Below are 19,348 nucleotides of genomic sequence, written 5' to 3' on the forward strand. Positions count from 1 at the left end.
AGACTGTGTGAGGCCTGCTCCTCCTCCTGGACCTAGGGCTTGCTGGCAGTTGGTCTTTATTCAAACTGTGACTTTACTGTCAAAACTGTGGACCTAACTTACTGGGGATACCTTGGAGTCAGAGTGACCTGGGATGTAGAAACCTTTACTGGGTCGAGATTGGTGTTTAAACCCACAATTAGTTCTGGGGAGAGGGACAGGCAGTCAAGCCAGGGAAAGCCAGCTTCAGAGAGCAGTCTTTGACTTTGTTTGCTTTTGATCCTGTCAGTGAGGGGTGGAAGCATGGTGTGGTCTGTTCGAGGAGACTGTGAAGTCCTCTGGGAACTGACCTCAGCACAGGAGCATCCTCTCAGAGAGAGATAGGAAGTGAGGAGAACCACTGAGGCCTGACCGCAGAGCTCCCCTCCCTTCTACGGCAGTCATCGGGAGGCCCACAGGCTGCAGAGTGGTATCACTCCTCTGGTTTGGTAACCACGGGACCCAACCAAGATGTCACTTCAAGCCTGAGTAGCCTGGCAGCTTACTTTGTGTTTTGATTTCTTCTGTGTAAAGGGAGATAATGAGAGCACCTACTTCATGGAGTTGTGGTGGGATGAAATGGATTTACCTGCTAGTGCAGGCTCCAGAACTTTTAGTCATCTTCTCTTTCATTAAGTTAAGCCACGATTTTTGCACGTTGTGCTGTAAGGATGAGTCAGCCCAGCACTGTGTCGGGTGCATGTATGTGTTCAGTAAACGTGAGCTGTTTAACAATTTGATTTACTCATATAGAGTTAGTAGTTCAGGAGTGGCCAGTAGAGTGGCCACGACAGCAGCAGCACTTACTCATCTTGTTTCTGAGGGTGAGTTCAGGAGAGCGGTATTGGCTTTCTCTTAGGTTGGGGTGGAGAGGGGAAGAGTCTGTGCCCCTCCTCAAATGAATTGGCCGCCCCACAGGACTTGCCAGGGTGTGCCCAGGTGAGGATTTGAGAGATTGCTCTTTCAGGAGCAAACTGAAAGGAACCTGGTGGGCAGCTTTCCAGGCCATGAGGCACACCAGGGTTTTGTGCAGTGATGTTGGTGGAGGACAGATGACTTGTGTAGAGATACTCCTTGACCTTAGAACACTGTTTTTAACACTCTGCATTTATCAACTACATTTATAAACTACAACGCAGTGACTGCAGTGAACAGATCCTCTCGATCCTCCAGAGGGAATAAGACTTCTGTAGGGGAAGGGCAAAGAAGTCTGTTTAAATTTCTGTGAGGTTTTTAAAGCTACAGATTGAATGAGGTTTTACTCTAGGATAGTGTAATTGGTGTGAAGGGAAAATACCATAGTGTGGAAGTGACTGTTTTAATGTTCCTCAGCCGAGAGGACAGTTGAGAATTCCAAAGTGTTTTTACAAAATAGGCTAGAAACTCCATTTTCATAGTTGGGTTTGTTTTTTGTTTTGTTTTTTTTTTTTTTTAATTTTGTCAGTGTTCTTGTGTGACTCCACACTGAGGAATAAAATCACAGTTTAAATAATAATGGATTTCACTATTCACTACTCTCGGGTGGGCATTTAAAAATCTTATTTATATTTGGCTTAATTGGCTGCTGGCATACCCAAATGTTTTTCTTGTGGGATAAAACTTCTGTGTAGAGAAGATGGAGTAACTCTTTGCCCCCTTCTCTGGCAGCTGCAGTGAACTTTTCATTTGGCCAGCAAGCCAGACTGAATCACGTTTCGAAACCACATTTGCCCTTCTGGTGTCCTTGCTGATGTTTACAGGATGTTGAATGGGTGTGCGGGCTGCTGGGTTTGTTTTTTTTTTTTAACGTCTGTGGATTTTGCCCTAGTAAGTTTTATATAATATACTCTGCTAAAATCTGTATATTATTACATGACTTTTCCCCCCATCTGTTACATAGGCAGTCATGGCCAACCAAAATCGATGTGCCCCAGGACCTTGAGGATGACCTCACGGCCACTCCTTTGTCCCACACGACGGTCCCTCAGCCTCCTGCTCGGGCTGCCGACAATGTCCTCAATGGCCACAGGAGCAAAGGCCTGTGTGACCCAGCTAAGAAGGATGACCTCCCCGAGTTGGCTGGACCCGCACTCGCCACGGTGTCCCCCGCAGGCCTGAAATCCACGGCCAGTGGGCGGAAGTGTCTCTTTCGGGTGGAAGAAGATGAAGAGGAAGATGAAGAGGACAAGAAGCCCATGTCCCTCTCAACACAAGTGGTTTTGCGCCGGAAGCCTTCTGTGACCAATCGGCTGACGTCGAGGAAAAGTGCCCCCGTGCTCAACCAGATCTTTGAGGAAGGGGAATCTGACGACGAGTTTGACATGGATGAGAATCTGCCTCCCAAGCTGAGCAGGTTAAAGATGAACATTGCTTCTCCGGGTACAGTTCACAAACGCTACCACCGGAGGAAAAGCCAGGGCCGGGGCTCCAGCTGCAGCAGCTCGGAGACCAGCGATGACGATTCTGAAAGCCGACGGCGGCTTGATAAAGATAGTGGGTTCACCTACTCCTGGCACCGCCGGGATAGCAGCGAGGGCCCCCCTGGCAGTGAGGGAGATGGGGGGGGCCAGAGCAAACCGAGCAACGGCAGCGGAGGGGCGGACAAGGCCAGCCCCAGCGAGAACAATGCCGGTGGGGGCAGCCCCTCCAGCGGTTCTGGCGGCAACCCCACCAACACGTCCGGCACCACCCGCCGCTGCGCCGGCCCCGGCAACTCCATGCAGCTGGCCTCACGCAGCGCGGGGGAGCTCGTTGAGAGCCTGAAACTCATGAGCCTCTGTCTCGGCTCCCAGCTTCATGGGAGCACCAAGTACATTATCGATCCACAGAACGGCTTGTCGTTTTCCAGCGTGAAAGTGCAAGAGAAGTCCAGCTGGAAAATGTGCATCAGCTCCACAGGGAACGCAGGGCAGGCCCCTGCTGTGGGCCGCATAAAGTTTTTCTCTGACCATGTGGCAGGCACCACCACTGAATTAGAACGAATAAAGAGCAAGAACCTGAAAAATAACGTGCTCCAGCTACCTCTGTGTGAAAAGACCATCTCTGTGAACATCCAGCGGAACCCTAAGGAGGGGCTGCTGTGCGCCTCCAGCCCGGCCAGCTGCTGCCACGTCATTTGACTGTGGCCCGCTCAGCCTCCAGCACGCTTCCTGCTCAGAGCAGTGAAGACTGGCTCACTTCACTGTTCCTTTCAGTTTTACTCTCTTAAAGTGGGCGTTAGAAGCAATTATTTATTATTTTTTGTTTGTTCGCCTGCCGATGTGACAGTGCATGGTCCTTGTGCATGCTGCTAGACCCTACTTTTCTTTTCCAGCTGAAAAGTCTGTTGTGTAATTTTTACATTTATAATTTTCATGTGGATGATCAGGATTAAATTAAAATGTATATTTGGAACCTAATATAAATGGAGCACTTAGAAATTTGATGTTCTGCACTTAACCTAGAGAAAGGAAAAAATGCTTTTGTTTCCTTGTGAAAAATCTAAATTCCTGTCCTGACCTTCTGTGATATGGAAACTCCGTGCTCTGAGGCACACTCCGTGGTGTCTGAGACAGAACCAAAGCAATAACGTTGTGACGCCAACAGGCCTGGAGTCAGAAGCGCATGCACGCCCAGCCTTGCAAGGCCTGTGCAGAGCAGAGTACAACGAGCGTCTGCACTGAGAACCTTAAAACCATGATTTCAACATCCCCACACCTGTTTGTCTTAAGCTATAGTGTGAAAAAAAGTTTGGGCTCTTAAAATTTAACTGAAAAAGATTTTCTTGTTTTGTAATAGGTGAGATAAAGTACTTAGATTTATAAGGCAGCTTCCCCCATAGTGATAAATTACAACTAGACAATCTTATTTTGTAATGTGATAAAGTGAACTGATGATGTCTTAACTCTACTTATAGAGTGTATGTCTGTCTAACAGAACAAAAAAGATGCTCAGTGTAAATTCCTTCCTGTAGGGCACACCCCAGGGTTTCCTTTAAAACCGTGTAGAGAGAGGAAACTGTCAGACTTAATACGGAAACAAAGGTGCACACAGAGATTGGCAAAGTCAAAACCCTGTAAGTTGAAAAAACTTAATGGGATTTGATTTTTAGGACTTGTCGCTTGTTACTACCATTATTTTACATCCTCTAGTTCAGCTAGCTGTGAAAATTGGCTCATCAAAATCACATAAAAGGGTAAAATTCACACACACAAACAAAAACACAAAATCTGCTTTGTTGGCTTTTAAAAAAAAAAATTTTTTTTTGCTAAGTGTTTTTCACTTTGCCTTCCTGCCAAACAGTAATCAAAGAACTCTTGCTTTAAACTATTCCTATACAAAGACTACTTTTGACCAGATAGTCATCTTTTGTGGCATTTTATCTTATAAACACAGTATCTTGCAGATCGCTAATTTGGAAAGGGGCCAGAGACTACGGTTTCATGCTGTGCCCTGGGGGAGTCTTAAGAGAAATGCTTATTAGCAATGTTGGTGATGAGATGGGGCTGGGCCCCCGGGAGCTCTCCCACATTCATCAGCCTCCCTTCACGTCTCTGAAGTGACCGCCACCTGGCCCGCAGAGTGGGCAGAGCGCCACGGACAGCACGCCATGGGCCACGCTTTCTCCAAGCACACACCGACTCTGCTACTTTAGGGTACCATGTATTTTACTCAGAACTCTGAATTCACAGTATACCTACTAAACTAAGTGGAGATGATACTTAAAATACCTATTTTACTTTCTAGACCTAGGCTAGATACGTTTTAAGCTACAGCTCTAGTTCATTGTGATATTTATAACTGAAAGCTACGAGAATAGACGTGTGGGTGAAGCCATAGAACATATTTGCTTGAAATTCTTGAGCAGGGATCTTAAACAGGGCCAGAAATAAGATGTGTGGTTCACATAGATAGTGAGCGTAACATCTGTATTAAACGTAGGAGAGAAGTTTATAAAGGGCATTGGCAATAAACTCTTTGTTGCAGCTGTTTTCCAAGTAATGTAAATACTTTTTCCTGTGATTATGTAAAGCCTTGGAATGGCACCTTTTAACTAACCCATATGTGTTTGGTTTTCAATTCAGATTCAGTTTTTTATATTCAGATGTATATATGGTGCTCACTTTAGGATCAGCAGTGTTGACCATTTATGCTGCATAGCTGTATTATAGCCTTATTAGTTGTGTGTGGTTGGTTGACCCTCTGGGTATACAAATGTTAGTCTGAGTGGCGTCTTCCTCATTTGTTCATTAAGTGAATGATTGTGCATGTGTTGTATGTCATAGTATGTCGTCACATAAAAGGGAGGGAGCGAATAACCATTACATTAATATTGGACCAAACTACTTACTTGCTCTAAACAGTTTCTTGTACCCCTTAACCTGTCTTCAGAAGTTGCATATAGTTACAGTAGTGTGTAAATTAAATATTGTGGAAAAACAATTAGTCTTGTATTTTTCTGTATGTGTGTGTGTGTATATATATATACATATATGTGTGTGTATATATATATAAATATAAAATTATGTACTTCTGGCAGTTCTATCTGTATTTAAAGATGCGACAATCTTGACACCGATTTTCAGAACAGCTGTGAGAACCTATCAGAGCTATCCCTACCAAGTAAGAGTTCCTGTGTTAAGAGGGTACAGAATTATCAGCTGAGTTGGTCGGTTGCTTCCACTGCTGGTTGATTTTCCTCATTGTGTAAACATTGACAGGTATGTGACAAATGGGAAAAAGAATCCAAATAATAAAGAGTATATTGGTGTTCAGCAATATAAATCGTGTTCCCTGTATTTCTTCTCATGAATTCAGCTTTGGGTTGTTGCAGCTGGGGTTTGACCCAACTTTCCACGCTGCACACCTGCAACCACCAGATGTGACTGAAAAATACAGTCCTGGCTGTTCTTGCTTTAAACTCACGAGCGCAGGTCTCAGGTGGACGCCGGGACTGCCCATTAATTATACTGTGTTTCCCAAATTCGTCTGTTTTTCTCATTCGGCTGCTCGCCATGCTCCCTAGTAATTGAATCAAAGCCATTAGAACTGCCACAAGCTCCCACTTCTACCTTCCTACCATTGCATGTATTTCTGTCCTGCCCTAAACCTCCTAACCTAAACTTATAGAGAGTAGAGAGATACCCATTTTCCCTTTCCTCTCAACTCCCCAACCCATCCTCACCCCCAGACAACCACTAATCCAGTGATGAATTTTAATGCCCTGATCACTCATAAACCACCTGTTTTTCAGGACCCCATTTCTACCTTAGTAGTCTTCACACCACCAACTCCTCTTTCTCACAGCCTCTAAATTTGAAATGCCCCAAGGTCGTTCTGCTTCCCTTTTCTAGCTGCACTCAAACTTCCATTCAGTCTAACAGCTATGTGCTGAGAGAACCCAATAATAGGCTTAACTCCTATTCTCTTGTCTTCAAGCCTTACTCTCCCAAATCTTTCCTGTCTCATAAATGGCAACTTCAAACCTTCATTAGTTTTGCACAATTCAGAATCTTGGCGTGATCTTTCACCTCAATGTCCAAACCATCAGTGAATCTTACTATTCAAGAATTGACCCTTCAGGGCCACCACTGTTAACACTTGGTCCATGACCCCATCATCACTCATGTGGACAGCTGCAAATGCCTAGCAGAGGCCTCCCTGCGTTTGCTTGGCCTCTCTTCTCCACGCAGCACTCAGTGATGTGTGTAAAACTAAATCATGTTTTGAAAGGTATACTTTCAGATACTTGGGGATTTTCTACATAAGTTTTTCTGACTAGTTTCTAGTTGTTTGGGTCAGAAATTATACTTTGTATAATTTAAATCATTTAAAACTTCTATTAGGACCCAACTTGTTTTATGGCTCAGATAATTGCCTATCTCGGTGAATGTTTTGTGACTGCTTGAAGTGTTCCTGTTGGTGAAATGTTCTATACCCATCAGTTCAAGTCATTAATGTTATTCAAGTCTTCTATATCCTTACTGATTTTCTGTCTCATATCAGTTATTGAGAGAGGGCTGTTAGGGATTTGCCTAGTTTTAGTTTTAGTAGCTTTGCTTCATGAAATTTGATGATCTGTTGTTAGGTACGTACACATTTTAGGAGTTATGTTCTCTTATCGGTTTTGAAGTGTTGCTCTTTGTCCCTAGGTCATTATTCTTTGTCCTGAAAGCTACTTTGTATGATACTGGTTTTATGGGGTTGGTTACCAGGGCAGGGAGGGCCTTTTTCTCACTGGTGATGGACTGGGGTGTGTGGTTTTCCTGTTAGCCGGGGTACTCAGCAACAGGAAGGTGAGAAGCAAGGACCAGGTTCCAGCGGCCCTGTAGCAGAATGCTGAACAGTTAACCAGCGGGCACTTTGGTGGTGCAGACATGTATACATACCTCCCTTTATACAGCTTGCAGGCTAGAAAAACGGAAACCAAATGTCCCCACCCTAATGGAAATTAAAGCAGCACTTGGAGTGACTTCACCCCTCCCAACCCCAGAATGCAAAGCCAAAAGCTGTACTACAGGCCTTGTCCTTTACACATGGAGTTTTCGCCAACCCCAAGATCTGCTGTCTAGTTATTGTAAGCCAATTAATATAACCAGGTTGGGTAAAGCAGAGCAAGAACTTTATTGCTTCACCTGCAATGGGAAAAAAAGGTGGGTTGGGAGGTGAGGGGACTTCCATTTGGGATTGGGAGAGGGAGCTACTTTTAAAGCAAACAGGGGCCATGGTTTTCTTTGGGGTGGAGCCCTACATGAGCCTCTTTTTACATGCTTGCGCCTCAGCTAGGCTGTTCAGATTACAGCTGGTTTTCTGCATTTGACCTTTAAATAGCAGCTCCTGAAAAAGATTCCACCTAGGAAAGAAAAATCACTGGAATAACAGTTTTGCAGTGGAGAAACGTTTGCAGGGGATAACCGAGTCAGGTAAGTACAGATGGGGAGGCCATCTTTGCTATGGTAAGGTGACTGCTTTCTAGGACCTGCCTGACTGCCTGCCATCTTGGGGTGTCTCTGCCTGTCCACTGATGGGCAGTTTGCTCTAGCAGCTGCTCACAACTATAAATGGCCCTATGACCCCTGGCACTTGGGCCGCAGCTAAAGGAAGGACACCAGTCAGGATTTGCATTAATAACCCAAATCAACTCCACCTTGTGGCTGACTTCCATCTAAAGTGTGTGTCCAGATTTTTGCCAGGCTTCTAACACACATACATTGAAGTACCATTTTCAGGTATTAATTCCTAAGAGGCCATAAGCCTCTTGGCGGCTAAGAGCCACTTGTTCCCCAATCCTAATTTCCTCCCAGACAGCAGGTCCCAAAGGAATGACCAGCCCAGGTTAGCTTCAACACTCTGGAATTCTTTGGGAAATGTGAGACTGGATCTAGGCCCCTGAGTCCAAATGGTCTCTCATTGGGAGCTATAGTCAGCTGTCCCCCCGGTCTCATCTGCACATCTGCCATCCCTTAGGACCAGAGTGTCATGGAAATTGAATTGTTCAGGTGTGAGTTAGGTAACTAGATGCATATATATATGTAAGTTCGCCACTGTGGTTTGAAGTGGAGCTTGTAGCCCAGTGCCTTAATATTTCCTTGCCCAGTCCTTTAGTACAGCACAACGCTCTGTCCTAGCAGGGCCGCGGGATCTGTAAACCAACTGGGTAATTAGAACCTGAGTCCCAGGACCCTCTTTTTGTTTACGTTGGCCTTCCTCCTCCTTGTGAATTTCCTGCTGGAAGAAGGTCAAGAGCTGCAGGGGTTAAGATGAGGAGAGGGCCTGGGGACGGTGGCATACACAAACCATCCTGGCACAGGAGGGCCTGTGGAGAGTGAGCCACACGGCTGTGAGAACTTGTGGAAGTCACCGGAACCCTACATGCTGTAATGTCTTTGTCTATAAAATGGGGACAAATGAGGAAACTGATTCCCAGAGCATATGTGAAGGTGAATAGCAGCCCCTGGCCTGCAGCTGCATGTCCCTAACCCAGTTGCTTCTTGTTTTCTCACCAAAGCCACTAAGAAAAAGATTTGTTAACAAGTCTGAGCTTTCGAGCTGCTGGTGGGGAGTGTGACAGTGTGAACCCCAGGAGGAAGAGAACACGCCACCACCCCACCCCACACCTACCCATCTGGAGGCTGCAAGCCTCGGGGCTGGGCTTTGCCAGCAGAGGCCCAGGTCTGACCATGGGGTGTTCTGGGAACTCTGTGGACCGCTGGCTCGGGAACTTCCATGCTCTGGAGAGAGGTGGAGCATGTGTGGGTTGTGACAGCCCAATCACCCACAGGAGTCCCCAATAAATGTCAGTGACACAGCTGGTTGTGTTGGAGAACATAATTGGTCTGAGAAGTGAATCACACTTGGGGCCAAGATGCACTGGGGTCAAGGTCCACTGCCAATCTGTGGATTCTGTGACAGTTTGTTTTTCCTGGCTTGAGGGAGGGAAGTTAAGGGGGAGTGTGATAGTTGGGGAGACACCTATCCCTGGGCGCCACACAGTGGGACAAAGAGCAGAGCTCATGGCACAGCCCGCCCAGCAGCCTTGGGGTGCACAGAACCACCGGCAACGCAGAGGCAGCCTCTCCCAGTTTCCTGCCGCTGCAGCCCAGCAGTCTCCCCGGGCCCTCCCAGCAGGGGCAAGGTGGTGTGGGGAGCGGGGCTGGCATCACCTCCTTCTAGCTCTGGCTTCTCAGAGGCTGCTGAGGTTCTTTCCAGGCCTCCTTGAACTTTTGGAGACTGGGCTGGGAGTTCAGAGAGGCTCTTAGTCTCCTCTCGTTTACCAGTGTGGACGAAGACCTTCACACCCGAGAAATGAGGCCTGCAGCCCTTTCTAGCTGTGCCCTGCTGGTTGGAGACCCCGAGGCTGTCACCACTGCACCGTTTCCCTATCTTAGCCAGGCTAGGGCTGGCCCTCCAGAGGCCCCATCTGTTCAAGGGGGGCAGTGCCTCCAGCCCGTGTCAACTGTGTGTGTGAGAAAGTGAGCTAGGAACAAGGAGAGAGGATTTCAGTCAGCAGGAGTCCTCAGGGGTGTCCAGGAGGGGAGTAGTGGGTGGGTCCCCATGAGGGCCTGAGGTAGCATAACCAGAGCGAGTGGGGTCACAAGGACCCCATGGCCAGCAGGGTAGTGGTGTGGGTTGGGTCTGAGGGCTGAATGGAGGCCAGAAACAAGAGTAACAGGCAAGTAGATGGGCAGGAGTCAGAGGAGGATGACCTGATGGGCAGGGAGCCGGCTGAGTGAATGGTGCCAGGTGGAGAACGACCAGGGGCTTGAAGAGCACCCTCTACGATGCGTGAGGTCAGGTGCAGGTGGCATGGTGGGACAGCATCATCCTAGATGCCTCCCAAATCGCTTCAGATACTAAGGGTATACAAAAGGTGGGCCATGAAGGGCACCTCCTTTCCTCCCAGCCCTTCTCCTGGGCACTTGCCTCATGCTAGATGCCCCTACTGGATCACTGGATACAAAGAACTTAGGGGCCTAGCAGTCTTCCCTCTTGACACAGCCTGACTGATTCCCATATCCCTCCACTCCCTCCCTGTGGCCCGGTGCCCAGGGCCTGGTCCCAGGGGAGGTGGGTCCTGGGTGTCCATGCTGACCAGGGCTTCCATTTCCCTGTCATGGGGCTTAGTCCTGGTTGGATGGTGTGATTCTGCCTTGGTCAGACTGATGAAGGGCAGGGGGAGGCTTCTGGGAAGGCCACAAGCACAGAGAACCCCAGCTGGGTGCTGGCACCTCATGGTGTAAGACCAGTCTGGAGACAGGTGTTGAGCCTCAGAGGGAGACGAGCTGATCACCCAATTGTATTCCTGGGACTGGACCCCCGGCTTGACTGTAGGGGAGAGGAAAAGCTGGGTCCAGGGATTCCATCCAAACCTTTTCTTTTCCCAGAAACATCGGCCCCCAGGCTGGGGTCAGGAGGCAGATCTAAGGGCTCAGGGCTCAAATTGTGATGGTGGCAAGGAGGCACACAAGCATGTTCTAGAAAGACTGTCAAGCACTGAACCACCACTGAAAAGTTGTGCCATGGAGTGCCTCAGACCAAACAGGGCAGGGCAAAGCCAATTTAAACATGCCCACACTGGCAAATATGGTGGTAGTCTAGCAGGACCAACTGAATCACCAAGAGGAGGCTGCTAGAAGAGTTGGGGCTTCCAGAAACATGACATGTGGACCACTGAGGCCATTCCATCCTGACGTGGAGGAGGGTATTAAGGTGCCAGACCCCTGCGTGAAGGAGACAGGTCTGGAAGCTGAGGCCCCTCAGTCCCTCCCCACCTTCCCCCAATGCCGAGGCACCTGCAGCTTTCAGGGAGAAGGGCCCCTGGTCTGTGGTGCCCCGGCTGTGAGGGACATGGGCCCTGGTGGGGAGGGGCTGGCTGTTTCATGGGCTGAATGTTAAGCACGAGAGAAGGAAGCCAGGTTGACCCTTGAGGGGTGGTTTTCAAAGCTAGACCACCGCCAGGGGAGCAGCCAAGGGCCCCAGGGTCTGCACCCTGGTGGGCTGGATACCACTGGCCCCTGTGGGCTATTGTTCTGTGAATGAGGTGCCTACCTAAGGGAGCGGCCCCTGGGCAAAGCCAAGCCTCATCCCTCTTGGAGGCAGGTGCTCCATGGCAGCTGGCCCCTAGGCCCGGAGCCGAGTGCAGGCAAGCCATCCCAGCAGCCCCCTAGGGGTAGGCTCCAGGGGCAGCACAACCTCTGAAAATGGCCTGGGCCTTGGAAGTGGCACCCAGGTGCACAGCCTCAAGCCAAGCCCTCCTCAGCTCCACCTTTCACGACGCAGCCCAGGGCTCTATTCAGAGCAGAGTGAGCCATCTGTGTGTGTGTGGGGGGGGAATCAAGAGCTGCAAGTCATCTTTAAGAGCTCGGTTCTGTTGCAAGTCATCTTTAAGAGCTCGGTTCTGTTGATAAAGAGCCTGTAACATACTGGAAAACAGAACCAGGAAGAGGTATTTAGAGTCATCGGGTATTGGAAATACAGCCTCAGCTCAGTGGAGGCTCAGCAGGAAGGCCCCTCAGAATGGCTCTGGTGACAGTGCAGTGGGCGCACCTCGACCTGCCCCTCTACCCCAGGGGTCCTGGGCCATGGCGGGCTGGGTGCGGTGGCCCCTGCGAGGGCAACGAGGAGAGCTGGTGGTTCATCGGCGGGTGCACGAGGCTCAGGGCAGCAGGAGTCCTGCAACAGGCCAGGCAGCTGGAGTGGGCGCGGGGCTTGGGCAGAAACCCGGCAGGAACAGGACAGGGTGAGGGGACAGCCAAAAGCTGGGTCCAGCTGCCCCTTGCCCGAGCAGGGACACTGCGGAGGGAGGCGGTGCCGGCCCCACAGGAGCCGCCTCATCGGGCCAAGCGCCGTGTCTGGGCGCAGGAGCCACGAGGCAGCCCCTCTGCCTGAGCCCGGGCAGCCCGGGCACTCAGGTCGCCCTCTGCTTCTCGCCTTCCCGTGGTTCCTCCTTCAGGTTCTCAGCCACGAGCTTCATTTGCTGTTGAGAGAACACAGGGCCGGGGTGAGTGGTGCGAGTCCAGCGGGCCGTGGGCGACCGTGCTCTTGGGGGTCTGGCACAGCACACGCTGCCCTGAGAGCCTGGCCCTGCAGCTTCCTGGAGTGCAGAGGCCCCGTTTCTGCCCCTGACACGGTAGGAAACAGCGGACGTGGGTGGAAAGAGCCTTGTGTTCCGTGAGGGCGTTCAAAGACGCTGAAAGAGCAGCAGCTGGAATCTCTTCTCCCTGGACCTCGGGGCTAAGGGGAGGTGGAAGGTCAGAGCAGGGGGTCTGGAGCCCTGACTCGGGGCCAAGTCCTTGCTCTGCCCCCTAAGCCAAGTGACCTCGGCAACGTGACTCCTCTGCGCCTGCCTTCCCACCCCTGCAGGGGGAGCAACGGGGCACCGTGCAGGTGGCGGTGGGGCTGCTCGGCGGGACGTCCCTGACCCAGAGCAGATGCTCCAGACCCGCAGACATCCTAGCAGCCCTCTGTCCCCACAGCCAGAGGAATGCCCCCCGCCAAGCCGCCCGGGACAGCCTATGAAGTCACCCCCGGGGCAAGGGCAGGAAGGAGATCCATCTCCCCAGACTCAGGTGTCGCCTGTGCCCGAGGGTCAAGGCAGCCTTGGGGGCTGGGGTGGAGATGGTGGGGAGACCCCTGCTTCCAGTGCTGGGGCCGCACCTCCCGTCCTTAGCCAGCCCTCAGGTCCCAGACACCTCTGTCCTCTGGGTGCTGGAAAACATGACCACAGCTCTGCCCTTCTGTTTGAATAAATGAGTAACTACTTTGGAATGTGGCTTAAGATACACGTACAGACTTGATAAGGGCTATTTGCTTATGAGAAAAACAAAGCTCTGAGCACAAATACTGCGCAAACCGTAACGAGGACGAAAGGGCCCTCGCTGGTCAGAGTCTGGCAGCACTGCTTCCCCGGCGTTTCACCTGGCAGGAAAATCAATGGGTTTTGATCCAATTGGTTTTGATCCAAAAGGCGGCTTTGGGGCTCCCTATGAGGTGCAAGTTGCTCTCCTATGTACATGGCTACGGGTACCTAGCTGCACCTCTGGCTGCAAGCAACAGCACACTCCCCCCAGCTTTCAGGGAGAAGAGTCCCCTCACACACTGGAGGGGGAAGCCTCGGCCTCCTGCTTCACCCCATCTCCCATCTGACAGGTCCTTGAGATCTCTGTTATCTCGAGAGACCCCATTTTACTTGGTGCAGTTCTCATCTGTTCTGAGCCTGGTCTGTCTTGCACAGGGCGGCTCAGAGGTGGGCTCCATAGGCTGCCGCCCTCTCTGGGTGAGGGAGGGGCCTGCCTGGCTCTCCGTCTTCCGCAAGGATGGGGGACGGCTTTCGATGAGGTGGGGACTGGTGGGAGGGTGGGGACGGGCTCCTCCTACAGGACACAGCCGCCCGGAGCAGGGGTGGACAGGGGGGTGGAGGTGGGCCCCAACCAGCCCGTCTGAATGACCCACAGCTGGAGTGTTTACGTAACCTTCGGCCTGACTGGGGTGGAGTCAGCTTATTTATTTCACCTGGAGCAGCAGACATGCCCTGCCACGTGGGCGTCTCCCCAGAAGCTGTTTTCCGCGCCAGGTACTGCCTGTCCTGTCACAGGCCCGCTTCATCACCTGTCACTGAGGTAAACTAGCCCCACACAGAAAACAGCCGCGTCAGCCCCCACTCACTGCAGACTCTTCTAGTTGGTGTCATTTAAAACTCATGAGACCTTTGAAAATGTCTTTTTATGAGAGAGAAGAGAGAAAGGAGATGAATCTATTTCCTGACTTAATAATTAACTCTAAGAAATTAAAAGCTACATACATTTAACTAAGCTAGAACATGATGAGGAGGAAAGGGCCCTAGCTTGTCACAGAATCTTCCAGCACTGCTTCCCCAGCATTTCACCTCGGGAGGAAAGTCAATGGATTTTGATCAAATTGATTTTGATCCAAAAGGAGGCTCTGAGGCTCTTTGTGAGGTGCAAGTTGCTCCCCTATTTACATGGCTGTGGTTGGGAGCCCCTGATGTCTGGAGAGGGACTGCAGCGCTCCCCAGAGGATGGGGAGGGTCTGATGGGCCCTCTCCTCTGAAACACCCAGCCCTGATTGACTTCTGGAGATGCCCCTTCTCTCAGGCCCATGGCTGGGGGCTTCACCCAGGCTGGGGGACGGGGGGTGCTCAGACCCTCCTGCCCCCCTCAGGGCGGCTCCTAAAAGCCGGGGATGTCTGGAGGCTGTGGGGCGTCAGCACAGAGCTGCACTGCTGGTAGCAAAGGTAGAAACAATGACCTGATGCCAGTATGCACAGGGCAGGGTCACTGGCCACCCAGGGAGACAAAGTGAAGTCCAGAGACCTCAGTGGGACTTCTCAGGCTTTAATACTCTTTCGGGCAACCAGGCACACCAGGCAGGGAAGCTGGCATGCAAGGAGGAAGGCAACCGAGCCCCTGAACTCCCGCCAATCTTTGGGCTTTCTTGGTCTCACACAGCGCTGCCTCACCTCAGAGTGGTCCTCTCATCAGAGTGGGCCTCGTAATGACGCTGCCCTTTTAACTCAGCCTCTCGTCACAGGTGTGAGCCTTTACACATGCGCACTCCTGCGCTCTCTGGCCAGGAGTCCACAATCAAAGGCACACGTGCCTGTGTCCACACCCCCAGCCCTGGGCATCCACACTAGTGGCAGGAGGGCATAAAAGAGTCCATTTACTCTAGAAATGCTCAAGGACCCCACAACCTCTTGTGCCTCAGGCCCAACAAACCTTCGGTTGCTTGGCCACATGGAATCCTGAGACCTTGTTAGACTCAAATCCCTCCCTGAGGTGCTAATACAGGGAGGTCCTAGGACTCAGAATTTTTAACAAGACCTAGAAGTTTCTGCACAGCCACCCCAGTTTGGGGAGTCTGATTTGTTGCCTGTCCTTCACAAGCAAGCTGGAGTGGCAGGAGGCGGTGGGAGATCCCTGTCAGGCCACACGGTGGGCTCCTGCCAGGAGCGCTGGGGTGAAGTAGGTCTGCACTGTCCCACCAGGATCAGGCTGCCTCTTCAGCAACCCTGGCTGGGATATGGGTGGTTAGGAGGGAGCAGTATTATCCCTTTAGAAAAAAAAATCTAATGTGGTTTCTCCTCTTTTAATTCCTGCAGTCCAATCATACTATTTTCCTTCAATGTTTATTGTTTTAAATGTTCTTTTCTAGTAATACCTAATCTCCAGAGAGCAAACTGACATTACGCAGGCAGGCACGCACGCCAGGGTCCCCAACAGCACGGGCAGCCTCAGTGTTTCTAAATACGTGGGGAGAGCCCCACGACTTCAAGCCTGCAGCAGCAGCCAGAGGGATTATAATTCATCTGATAATCTCAGCATGATTAAGAGGAACAATGAAGCCTCCTTTCTTATGGGGATGTAAATGAGACATATTCAAGTTCTAAAGATCAGCATCATCAGGTAGATGGCCAAATTATCAGCTCAGTTCCTGCTGGAAATGCATATTTCTTCAAGAAGATTAAAAACCCAGCTTCTAGAAAGCTCCAAGACCTGATGGTCAGGCCTGGCTCAGCCAACCAATGAGAAGCCAGTGCCCACGAGTTCATTAACTGCAATAACCTGAACCCAGCTGACCCCAGGCAGAGAAAATATCAGTTTGACTTAAAAAAAGAATTTTTTTAACATCTACTTCTTAAATAAACCTTTGAACCCTGAGTTTCAAAGCAAAACTTTCAAAAGCAGAAATGAAAGGCACATTGAGAAAAAACTTCATAGATAGTTTAAGAATGCAGATTACTTGCAACAGAGGTGAGGCGCCCACGGAAGCCAGAGGCTTGCTTTCCAACCATCTGCAGGCATGAAGTTACTCGGAGGCTTCTGGAACAGAGCCAAGTGCGTCTGATTCTCTATGGCTGTGTCTCAGACGTGGGCTGTGAGTCATTACACCCCCGCAGCGCTACGGTGAGGAAGCCCCCACAGGTGACTGAGAGGCTAGCAAGTGACCACACTGATGCGAGGGTGTCATCCTCCCTGCATTTGGGAAACAGTATTAGGTACAAAGAGCCCTCATCTGAGCAGCACATCGCCTCTGCCCCACTCCATCAGTGGGTACTGACGCTTCCAAGTTATGGCCACCCTAAATGTGATCCTTTCCATTCATCCAAATACCTGTGAAAGCAGCACTTAGTGTAATAGGCCCTTTTGGGGCACCCTGGGCTTCGGTATATGCTGACACGCTCCATTCTAGAGGCTTCTCACAGGTGGTTTCTCACAGGACTCAGGCAGGTGTGCTGGGGTGCCAGCCTGGGGCTTCATGTGTGGTCCTCAGTCCCAGCTTCTTGTGACTCTTGGCTTCTTACCTCCCACTGCCCTTCTTCCTGCATTTCTAATTGTGCTTGAACATGAAAACCACGTTTTCCCTCCAGCTTTGTTGGCATGACTTTTAATGTCTTTAACTTAAAAGTACCAATCCTTATACCTCATTACAAGACACTGGCACTGTTCTAAACTGCACATATACAAACTCCTCATAACCACTCTAGAGAGACATACTATGTTCCTCACTTTAAAGATGAAGCTGAGGGCCTCCCTGGTGGCACAAGGTGTTAAAGCACCACACTATGAAGCAATCTGCAGCCTCAGCAGCATGAGTTCAATCGCCGGCCAGGGAGAAACCCACATGGTGCAGCAGACCTCTCCTGTCTCGCCTGCTGCTCCCCTCAGCAGTGTATTTCAGTCAGTCTGCCTGTTCTGTTCTTCATTCTGTGGTGAATTCTCTGACCCTCGCATCGCTGGCCTGCACCCCAGCTCTTGTATGCATAAACAGATAAATCTTTTAAAAAAAAAAGATGAAGCTGAGGCACAGGGAGGTTGAGAAACCTGCTGTAGGGTAAAGAAAATATCAGGCTTTTCTGCCCTTCCGCCATCAGGATAGATGATGGATCCTTGTCCTGAATGCATGCCTGATGGCGGGCACCTGGAGTAGGGTGTGGGCATAGGTAGATGGGATTCAGCTGAGCTAAGACCGTGCTTTTTTAAGGGCAGCATCACGGGGACGCCAGGAGCAGCAGTAGAAGCAGAAGCCGAAAGAGAAGCCGAGAAGCAGCAGAATGAACGCTAGAGAGCCCAGATAGAGTGAAGACTTGCTGGGGGCTGGGAGGCTGCCAGCCTCCCAGCCAGCACCCCTGCCTGCCATATGCCTGGTGAACCCCAATAAAAAAAACCCTGCAAAACTACTGAGGACTCTGACTCCTCCTTTACCCGGTCTGCATGGGATCAGAAAACCTGCAGTGTGCCCAGTCCTGCCCCTACACCTGCCTAAGGTCACACAGCTCGTAGAAGGCTGAACTGGCTCCAGAGCCTGAGTCTTACCTGCAGACTGCCCAGCCCTACCTGACGGTGCACCCCGACTCTGTGCTGGTTTTGCACTAGTATAACAACCCCCCAGCTACCCGCCAGATTTACTTATGCTGGGAGATTCAGGTTCAGATGGATCACATCTCTCTCCTGTGAAGGCTTGCTGTTATTTTGATTCTTGGTAAAGATTAGATTTTGATCTGTTCCACCTGGCTCAGATGCCGGCTGCTACTATCTCTAACCTGAGGGAGTGTAACCCTAGAAGATATCACATTCGCCCCCATCCTGACCTGTCAGCACAAACTTAAGAAATATTTTAAAAGTTGTTTACAACTCTAGATAGGAAGTTTAAGAGTTAATTAAAAAAAAATCACAGCTAAAGTCCTGAAAAGACTGGTGACAGGTGAACTGCTACCAAGAGCATCTCCAATGAAGGCAAAACATACAGAATTAGGGAAACTGGCAACAAAATGCAACTCACTAAACACATAAAGAGGATTAGAGATGTTCATAAATTATTCAGGAAAAAGAAAGGTTAAAACAAGCGATGTCTGCCTTTATTAGCTAAGAGGACAGATGTTGCCTAAAAAGCAGCTGAGTTGATTGGCTGTATTTTGGAAATATCCAGAAATGAGTATGGAGAATAAGAACAGAGGACCGAGGGGTCCCTTGGGAACATCCACAAAGGGAGGCAGAAAGGACTGGCCTGGGGCCTGGAGCTGTCAGGCCCTAGACCTAGTGTCGGGTGAGGTCACAACGCAGACAGAATCCGTAAAATAGGAGTAAAACTGGAACAGGAAGAATCAGTGTTCCTGGGGTCAAAAGTAAACTATGACTAATTCTAAGGAAATAATAGAGATAGATATGAAAGTTACAGTCAATACTCCGGAGTGGCCGCCCACCATGTGTGTCACCACCACTTAAGGGAGAGCGTGACAAAGGAATGGGTGAGGACACGCGCGAGATACCGCGGCGTGAGGACAGGAAAGACAGGTGAAGACCACACGGTTTCTGTGTGCAACAGTGGGGAAAGCATTTTGTAGCCTGGCAAACATGTAGTATTCAGCAGAAACATAATAGTACAGTAACCAGTTTGCCCCAAATTAGTGATAAATAACCGTTTCTTTTAAAAATTACATCACTTTTTAATGACATCTTTCACTGAAGTAAGTAGATCTCTGGGTAGGATATTGCTTTGTAGAGTGAAACACGGATAGGAGAGCCTCTGTCCAGGCACTGGGCTGCCAATCAGAGGAGAGAGGGGGGCATTCAGACTTGTTCTCACCAGCCCATGACACGACTAGTGTGCTGGTGTGCCAGTGGGTCAGGCCACTAGACGCCAACAGCACCTGGACTGCGGGAGGCATTTCCTGGACAAGACTGTCACAGCATCACTTACTCAGGAACTAGCTCAGTCTTGGCCTGAATATGGCCACGGCCTGGGAGGAAGGGCACGTCAGGTCTTCAGGATTTAACTCCCTTCCTGCCTGGAAGCCCGGGAGCCAAGGAGGAGGCAGCACTCTGGTCTCACAGCAGGAGTTTGCAGGGTCAGG

At 50.3% G+C, this 19,348-nt stretch overlaps 2 protein-coding genes across 10 annotated transcripts in view; one reads left to right on the forward strand and one right to left on the reverse strand.

Moving 5' to 3' along the window:
- SNRK (SNF related kinase) overlaps positions 1 to 5,774 on the forward strand; it is a 46,751-nt gene extending 40,977 nt beyond the window's left edge. For all 5 annotated transcript variants that reach the window (XM_037527118.2, XM_054693394.1, XM_037527128.2 and 2 more), the window contains one exon: positions 1,898 to 5,774. In XM_037527118.2, coding sequence (XP_037383015.1) covers positions 1,898 to 3,116 — 1,219 coding nt within the window. In that variant the 3' untranslated portion in view covers positions 3,117 to 5,774. The remainder of the gene's footprint in view (positions 1 to 1,897) is intronic.
- A 1,802-nt stretch (positions 5,775 to 7,576) lies between these two features.
- Positions 7,577 to 19,348, reverse strand: part of ANO10 (anoctamin 10) — a 139,284-nt gene continuing 127,512 nt past the window's right edge. For 3 of the 5 annotated variants that reach the window (XM_037527155.2, XM_037527166.2, XM_037527175.2), the window contains exon 14: positions 7,578 to 12,451. In XM_037527155.2, coding sequence (XP_037383052.1) covers positions 12,383 to 12,451 — 69 coding nt within the window. In that variant the 3' untranslated portion in view covers positions 7,578 to 12,382. Of the gene's footprint in view, positions 12,452 to 19,348 lie in introns of all 5 variants that reach the window. The other 2 variants (XM_037527185.2, XM_037527193.2) reach the window with 1 other exon arrangement.

This window comes from Talpa occidentalis, unplaced genomic scaffold (assembly GCF_014898055.3).
Source record: "Talpa occidentalis isolate TD23 unplaced genomic scaffold, MPIMG_talOcc4v2.1 talOcc4.10, whole genome shotgun sequence".
Lineage (NCBI taxonomy): Eukaryota > Metazoa > Chordata > Mammalia > Eulipotyphla > Talpidae > Talpa > Talpa occidentalis.